We start from the raw sequence: 9,290 nt of genomic DNA on the forward strand, positions 1-9,290 counted from the left end.
GGCTCTCCATATCTAGCCTCAACCTATCCCTATAGTCTCCTTGCTGACCACATTTCCTCCATATTCTAGTATACTGTGTTTTAGCCTGAGCACTTTAGAAAAGAAAACCTCAGGCAAAATTACATGCTGATGTTTTATTGGAGGGTACTGAAGGGTGACAGAATATGCCACCTTAAAATATGCCATTTTGACATAAGGATTATTTTGAGCTAAAGACACCTGAAAAAAAATCAGGTGAAAGAAGGGCACTGTGACCTCCTCTTTTTCTTCCTAAAAGCAGGAGATAAACCCACTTATGGAATATGCCCTCCTAATACCAAGAGGAAAGTAGCATTCTTAGCACTGAGAGAAATTTATAAAAATAAACCTTGTTAAACTACATTTATCTTTCTGGTCACTTTTTTACCCAATGAACTATCCTAGTTCTAGCCCCACTACCTTGCCACATTTTCATGATTTACTACTCTTTGCCCAATTCAATATATATATGCATTCAAATCTAGCTGCTTCATTGGGTATTCAGTTACTTATGAGGGTTCTCTGTCATGTAAAACTCATATTAAATTCACTTTTATGCTTTTCTCTTGTTAATCTGTTTATGTCAATTTAATTCTGAGTCCCAGCCAAAAACCCTAAGAGCTTTAGAGGTACCATTTACCTCCTGAATGGTACAAAGGAGCACGAGAAAAAAAGGGAAAGTAAGGTATGGAAAGAGGGGAACCAAATACAGAGTAATGTGCTGCTATGCTGGCCACAGTCTCCCATTACTCACCTGAGTCCTGCAGGATATATCTGGACTCTCTTCAAGGAATCACTGCACCTCAAAAGAGTCCTTGGTGGATTGGTAGGGCAAAGGATTCTCTGTTACCTCCATCTCATCTCTTGTATCTTATTGGTCTACTCCATTCAGTGCTCCCTCTCCTGAACATTCAGGCTGTGTTATTCCCCGAGGCTTCCAGTAGGGAAGCTAGAACCTCCTCAACTTCATTTCACCAGTAAGCCATGGCAGTTGTTTCTCCTTGTTAATCAGTATGAAACCGAGCAGGGCCTTGTGAGGCTCCTGGGCACCGAGGCCCTTTTGTCCCCCATTTCTTGTAGGCAAGACTTCAGCCTCCATGACCTTCCCTGAGTTCCAAAGGGCAGATTCAAACAGTTGCTTTCAAGGTAGGAACAACCAAGAAACCACCTGAGGCAAGATTAAAGGGACCAGAGAAGCTCATCAAGATTAGGAGACTGCCTACCTAAGATGATATTTAGGGAGTACAGGCCCTGCTCACACCTTAATCTTGTCAGCAACCCCACCCTCAAACCATTGCTATAAAACCCTTCACCAAATCCACCCAGGTGGGGACACATAGTTTTTGAGGGCAGGAACCCACTGTGTCCCCCTTTGCCTGGCAAAGAAATAAAGCTATTCTCTTCTGCTTCACCCAAACCTCTGTCTCCCAGATTAGATTCTGCAATGGTGTACAGAGGCTGAGATTTCGGCCTCAAGTACCTTATGCAGGAGGTCATTCACTTGTGTTTGTGGGAGAAGTAGAAATAGTTGTACCTCTATCATCATGGGAATGACAAGAGCTATTGCTAAAATCTCTGTGGGTTGGAAGCAAGTGTTAGGGCCAGGGATAAAGGTAAACAGGAGCCACATAAAGATGTTCCAAGTGACAGGGCAGCTTGAATTGCAACATGGACCCACTACAGAACACTCTCTTGTACAGGGCCACATGCAAAACGTGCAGCCTCTAAGTCACAGTTAAAGGTCACAGTAGTATTACCATTTGCTATAAATGTTACCGCCAAAATGTAAAGGGGCTCACACATGCTATATCTCTTTTTGTCATGTAGGAGTTGCAAGAGGCAAAATCATATTTATTACTTTCATTTAAAGCAATCTCAATCTTGCCATTACTGAGAATTAGGGTTGAATACTTCTTTGTTAGAGGAGGCTTTCTTGTGCATTGTAGCATGTTTAGTTGCTTCCACGGCTTCTACCCACTTTAGTTATTTCCCCGACTTCTACCCCTGATGCCCACTAGATGCTACCCACTCACCTTGATTTTTGAAAACCAAAAATGTCTCCAGACATTGCCAAATGTCTCTCGGGGGCAAAAATTTTCCCTGGTTGATAACCATTGCTTTAGAGGGAAGGAATCAGTGTGCCCCAGATCACCAGACCCAAAACACATGACTCCTGAATCTTTGTAGGGTCTCTTTCCACTTTCTGGTATATATGTCTTACTAAAGTATTGAGAATGTTTGTTCACTCTTGCTTACCAGGCCAATCAGAATGACTGGAATGATGTCATCTATAGAGTAGACCATTGGGATATTCTGTAGAATGTGAGAACGATCATCATGGTCAAGACACTTGAGGACTAGATTCCGAAAGAGTATTACAGTTAACATAAGCATGTAAACGCAAACTGTGCTTGATCTTCTATGCTAAATGGATTGTTAATTTGATAAGAGCACACCAAATGTCAGAGACTGGGTTAATAAAGATTATAATTAGCTATTGGAAGTCAATTCTCAATGGGTATCTCACATATCTGTGTAACTTGTAAGCAGAGACACTGACTTTTTTTTTTAACATCTTTATTGAGTATAATTGCTTCACAATGGTGTGCTAGCTTCTGCCCCACAATAAAGTGAATCAGCCATACATATACATATATCCCCATATCTCCCCCTTCCACTTCCCTATCCCACCCCTCCAGGTGGTCACAAAGCACGACTTTCTTTAATCTAAACTATCTTTCAAAGGATGATTGTATAGTAAACAGATTTGGAAGATAGAGAAAGCATCCCCTTTCAGAGCCAACAGTAGGTTTATTTACAGTCCAGTATAAGAAAGACAGTATCTCCCATCAAGGCAAATGTCAACCAGGCTTACTTCCCATTAAAAAAGATTCAGGATCCTTAAGCTTGAGGTTCCTTTCCTATAATACACCCCATTGAGTGTGAAGGAATCACCTGGTTGTCTTTGTATCATCCTGTGTGAACTGGGGTTTGGGGAACTGGTGCAAATGTTGATACACTGTCTACTGCTATTTCTGTAAGTAATACACTATTTTTGTCTCTAACCCAGGAATCTCCTATTTTCTGCCAGTGTCCAAGAAACTGTGACAGGCTAACTTATTAGCTTGCAAGTGGAGTAAAATCTCACACTTCCCAGTTCTTGATGTCTCGTAGGATAGCAATAATTGGAGTTATAATCTGGTTAAGGTTAGAGCAGTCTCCCATCATCCACCATGACCCATGGTTTTTACAGAGGTCAGACAAATGAATGGATCAGAAAAATGCTCCTGGCTAATTTTGCTACATCTTTTATATATTTGATGGTGGCTCAAATCTCTTCAATTCCTTTGGAATGTGATACTGTTTCTTATTGTTTTTGGGGTGATGCTATAGGAAACTGATTTAAATTTTTTTATTCTTTAATTGTTGCTAGTATATAAAAATACAATTGAGTTTTGTATATTGACCTTGTACTCTATGCCTTTGTTAAATGTATTACTTCCAATAGTTGCTTTGCTTCTAAATAGTTTCTATGTAAACAATCATATCAACTATAAATAAAATTGACTTTTTTTCCAATCTGAGTGAACTTTATTTTCTATCCTTCTTATTTCACTGTGGATTGTTGCACAGTAAAATGTTGAATAAAAATAGGGAGAATTGATATCCTTTCACTGTTCCCAACTTAGGAGGAAACAGTGCAATATTTCACCAAGCTCTTTTTTTCTTCTTTATTTTTCATAGATACCTTTTACAACATTGAGGAAGCTTCCTTCTATTCCTAGTCTGGTAAGAGTTGATTTTCTTAAAATTATGAATTGCTGTTCCATTTTGTCAAAATTGTTTTTGATAATTTCTATTGAGATGATCAAGCTGTTGAATTACAGTGACTGATTTTTAAATATAAAATTAATTTTACATTCCTGGAAGTAGCCTCAATTGGTGCTTATGTGTTATTCCTTTTGTATATTTCTATTGATTTACTAATATTTTGTTGAGAAATTTTGCATCTATCTTCATCAGGGATGTTGGTCTATATTGCTCTTTTCATATAATATCTCTATCAGATTTTGTATTCAGTGCTATGCTAGACGCATAAAATAAATTGCGTCATGTTTTCTCCTCCTGGCTTATTCAAGTCTTTCCACACCTAAACCTCATAGCACTTTAATTTCATTTTTGCCTCCATTACTTTGTGCTTCTGTTGTCATGAATCTTACTTTTACACACTTTATAAACACTACCTTATAATGATTTTTTTTTTGCTTTAAACAATAAATTGTCTTTTAGAGAAACAAAGAAAAAAAAGAAAAGACGTTAGTCTTCTGAAAACCTATCCTCACATTTAGATCTTCTTTCTTTCCTTTAAATCTGAAATTCCATTTGTTATCCTTTCCTTCAGCCTCTTGAACTTCTTTTAGTATTTCTTGTAGTGTAGATATGGTGGTTACAAATTTTCTGAGCTTTCATTTTTCAGAAAATATCTTTATTTTATTTTTATTTTTGAAGGACAATTTGTAAGGTATTGAATACTCATTTGTCAGGTATTTGTTGTTGTTATCACTTTACAGTTGTAATTTTATTATTTTCTGGCCTGTACTGTTTCTGGTTAGAAGTAGGCAACATTTATATAACTCTTCCCATGTATAAAATATGCCATGTTTCTTTAGATGCTTTGAAGATTTTCTTTTCCTCTGTGGTTGCTGTCCGTTTTGACTAGAGTGGTCTAAGTGCTTTTTCTTTGTATTTCTCCTTCTTGGGGTTTCCTGAGCTTCTTGGACCTGTAGACTGAGGTTTTGAAATAAAATCTGGGAAACTTTCAACCATTATTTTCTCAAGGGTTGTTTATTTTCCTGCCTCATTATCTTTCTCTCGTCTCCTGGGTCCTTATGTACCTGTGTTATAAACAGTATGGTATTATTCCACTGGTACCTGAGGCTCTTTTTTAAAAAATCTGTTTTCTGTTTTTTCCTATGAAATAATTTCTATTCATCTGCTCTCAAGTTCACTGAGTCTGTATGTGCCATCTCCAAAATATTAAGTCCATCAGTGATTTTTTTTCACTTCAGATATTGCACTTTTTGTTTCAAGGATTTCCATTTACGTTTTTGGTTTTTATCTGCTAAAATTCTATATCTGTTCACTGTTTTTTGTGTAATTTCTATTTCACTGAGAGTTTCTAGTCATTTATTCATTATGATCACATATCTTGCTTTAAGTCCCTAGAAATATTTCTAATAACAGCTAAAAATAGCTTCTTTATGTCCTTGCCTGCTAAATTTAACATCTGGGTCATCTTGGTGTTTGTCCCCTCTGATTGCTTTCTTCTTGATTATTCATCACATTTTCCTACTCCTTTACATGTCTAGTAATTTTTGGTGGGAAAACATTTTTTTTCCTGAATATTTTGAATGATACTTTGTAAGGAGTCTGGATTAAATTGCCTTTTTTTTTTTTTAATGATTGTTGAGTTTTGTCTCAGCAGGCAGTTATTTGCTAGAAGCTCTTCTTCTGTCAAAGCTTGGTTTTAGGCTGTGTTAGGTTAGCTACAGAATATCCTTTGCAAGTAGGCTATCCACAAAACTTACGGCCTCTTCGGTAGCTTACCTGAATACCAGACGTGTTAATGAGGTCTCTCCACTCTGAGTGGGTCTTTAACATTTCCCAGCATCTAGTGCCCTCTAGAGTGGCCGTTCCATCCTCTATTCTGTGGAAACTGCTTTCTGTTAGGCCTCATAGGGTTTCATCTGGCAGATATGCAGTGCAGGCTTTGATCAAGGACTTGGAAACTCCTGTGTGCAGCTCCTGCTTCTTCAGTCCCCTACCCCACAAGTTCTAATTGCATCAGCAGCCCTGTACTCTATTTTATGCCTCCCCAGAGAGACTCTGCTTGGACTCTACTCCCTTTATAAAAGTTGGAAAATTGTACCAAGCTACAAAGTTAATAAGAGCATGGGAGCTCACTTCATGTATTTCTCTTCTCTCAGGGATCATACTCCCTAAAGCGCAGGACTTGTCAACATTGCCACATACATTTCTCCAGCTTTATACTTGTTTATGGATGGAGGACATGTTTGGAACTATTTACTCTATCCTAGCAAGAAGTGCAAGTATAAATATGCTTTTAAATTTCAAATTATGAAATATGTAATATTTTGTATGTAAAGAAAAAAATGGAAAATATCACCGCACACAGACCAAGGTCAACATTTTCCATATTTGTCTCAAATATGTGGCTTTTCAAAGAACTGAAACTTTACAGATATAATTGAAACATACTTTTTTGGTTATTTATTGCTATATAATATACCACTCTATAGCTTCTTAGCTTTAAATAGTAACATTCATTTCTTGTTCAATATTTAACAAATTGGCTCAGGTCAGTGAGGACAGCTTACCTCTGTCCCATGGCTTCATCTGGAATGTCTCAGCTGGGTTTTGAAGATCCATATCCAAAATGCTTGGCAATCCTCTTGGTGTTGGCTGTCAGTTGGGAGCTCCACTAGGGGTTAAGGCTGGGGATCTTTATTCCCTTACAGATAGCCTCTCCACATGGCTAGCTGACTTCTCACAGCAAGGAGATATTAGGAGAGTCAGATTTCTTACAAGGCACTTTACTCCTTTCAGAGCATCAAAACAGAAATTGCCTAGTCTTCTTAATGCCAGAACTTTCAAGTTTCAGAATATTACTTCTGCCACATTTTACTGGTCAATGTAGTAACAGATCCAGCACAGATTCAATGCGAGGAGAATTAGACTCTATGTTTTGATGGAGCTCTACAACATCATAGTGCAAGAGGGCATGTGTGATAGGAATCAATATTGTGGTCATTTTTGCAAATGTAATCTACCACTCACAGTTTCCTGCATCCCTTATTCTTTCCCCTTCTCCCACCACTCAGAGGTAGCCACTGTAATCAATGTGTAAACTTCTCATTCATATTTTTATATCTTTAGTACAGCTCTCTCTAGCACTGAACAGCTTTCATATTTCAAACATTCTCCACATAGAGCCAAGCAAAATATTGAAAAATCTCATAAATGTGTTGTAGGACAGGAATTCCCTAGATGTGTTTACCCAAGAATCTACTAAGACCATTACACTGCTGACAGCTTGAGTTACACAGGTTCATCCTGTTTCCTTCTCTCAATTTGAATTTATAGTCCTGCCCTTTTAGTTATAGGTATCATGGGGAAAATAACATGTGGAAAGAAGATTCCTAAATTATGGGTCTCCTGGAGAAAAACTGACTATGTGGTTCATCTTTAAGAGTGGATTCCAATCTTTTCTAGGCTGAAGATGTCCTTTTAATTAAGACCTTCCTCCATACATAATATTTTTTAGTCACCTTTGGTTGAAAAAAATACATAATCACAGAAAGTTATGCTGATCTTAGTAACATTTGTAAATAAATTTTTGTATACGAATTACAAATGCACTTGAGTTCATTTAAAAACTAGAAATATGCTTTATGAGAGATTTATAATTTATGCAATTTGCAGATAATTCCTAATATATATATATATATATATATATAAATTAGTGGAACTTATGAAAGTAACTCCAGCATACAAGGTATTTGTCCCCCAGAGGTTAGAAACCTTTTACCATAGCTCACACTGCTGAATCTTGCTTTAGCTCTGTATTAGATCATGATCCTCCTTGCACAAGTCAGAACCTATGCCAGTGTGCTTAATATCCCTGGATATGAAGCCTGTTGACATCCTACCTTAGTCCCTGCCAAGTCTCTTGGATGAGAATCCCTTACTCTGGCTCCATATAGACTCACTTTCTTCATTACTGTCTCTTGCCTGCACTCTCGTGGTAGTCATGAAAAATCTCCCAAATGACAGTGGTATCCATACTCATTTTTTATTTTCCTTTTCTTTTCACACTGGAAATGTATTTATAGGTAACAAATAAATGCCCTGTAAACAAAAGTTAGACTTCAGGACATGGTGGTATATAAGCTAACGTTTCCTCTCGGCAAAATGAGATTTCCGTCTTTTTAACCCAGTTGTTTCTCTAACATTTTTTTTTTTTTTTTTTTTTTGCGGTACGCAGGCCTCTCACTGTTGTGGCCTCTCCCGCTGTGGAGCACAGGCTCCGGACGCGCAGGCTCAGCGAACCCGCGTCCCCTGCATCGGCAGGCGGACTCTCAACCACCGCACAACCAGGGAAGCCCTCTAACTGTTTTTTTAATGTCTACTATCTAGTAAGGTCTAGATTTTTTTTCTTAAAACTCATTTTTGAAAAAAACATTAAAAAAATTTACTTTGTCAGCATCGGGTCGCCATGGCGGAGCTGCAGCAGCTCCGGGTGCAGGAGGCGGTGGACTCTATGGTGAAGAGTCTGGAGAGAGAGAACATCTGGAAGATGCAGGGCCTCATGTTCTGGTGCAGCGCCGGCTGTTGTGAGGACAGCCAGGCGTCCATGCGGCAAGTGCACCAGTGCGTTGAGCGCTGTCATGCACCTCTGGTTCAAGCCCAGGCCCTGGTGACCAACGAGTTGGAGAAGTTCCAGGACCGCCTGGCCCAGTGCACTATGCATTGGAACGACAAAACCAAAGATTCAATTGATGCAGGGAGTAAAGAGCTTCAGGTGAAGCGGCAGCTGGAGAGTTGCGTGACCACGTGTGTGGATGACCACATGAACCTCATCCCAATCATGACCAAGAAGATGAAGGAGTCTCTCTTGTCCATTGGGAAATAGATGTCTGCTATTGGCCATCGGAGCTGAAGGCAGGAATCTATTTAAAAAGAGAAATGGGGATTTGGGTTTTCTAAGGAAAGTTTATGAATGAGGAAATTAAGGATGGCAGCAAGTTTAAGGCCTGTATCAGTTGCCTCTGGACACTGGTTCCTTTGTGTTTGAAACCTAGAAAGTGAAAGAACCTGGTGCTAAAATTGGGGTCAGAGACAGCACAGGAGAGTTTTTGTGAGCCTGAATTTCAGGTGGCAAGTGCTTATCCTGGCAACAGGGAGTCTCCCTTGTACCAAACCAGAGCCCTCCAAGGTACCAGATTCTCTTAGTACACAGATACCAACAGGCTGGTAGGTTCATCTGACCTGCTTATGATCTGGTGGAGTCTGAGGAGAGGTGTTTCTATTTGTTGCCAACCTCCTGTTTACCCGAAGGTTCACTACAACATTTTCCACAAACTGGAAATAAAACAAAATCCATGAGGTCACTAATTTAGAAGAGGAAAGGGGGCTTCTGGGGATTTGTTTTGCGTGGTTTTGTTTTATATACAAGGGCATGAAGCTACTTT

General features: G+C 38.8%; 1 protein-coding gene across 1 annotated transcript; it reads left to right on the forward strand.

The window, feature by feature from the left end:
- The first annotated feature begins 8,314 nt into the window (after window positions 1–8,314).
- LOC102991183 (protein FAM136A-like) lies at window positions 8,315–8,742 on the forward strand. Its single transcript, XM_055086512.1, has one exon. It carries the CDS (start codon window positions 8,315–8,317, stop codon window positions 8,729–8,731), a length of 417 nt encoding a protein of 138 aa, XP_054942487.1. The 3' UTR covers window positions 8,732–8,742.
- Window positions 8,743–9,290: the final 548 nt, after the last annotated feature.

This window comes from Physeter macrocephalus, chromosome 1 (assembly GCF_002837175.3).
Source record: "Physeter macrocephalus isolate SW-GA chromosome 1, ASM283717v5, whole genome shotgun sequence".
NCBI classification, from domain to species: Eukaryota; Metazoa; Chordata; class Mammalia; order Artiodactyla; family Physeteridae; genus Physeter; species Physeter macrocephalus.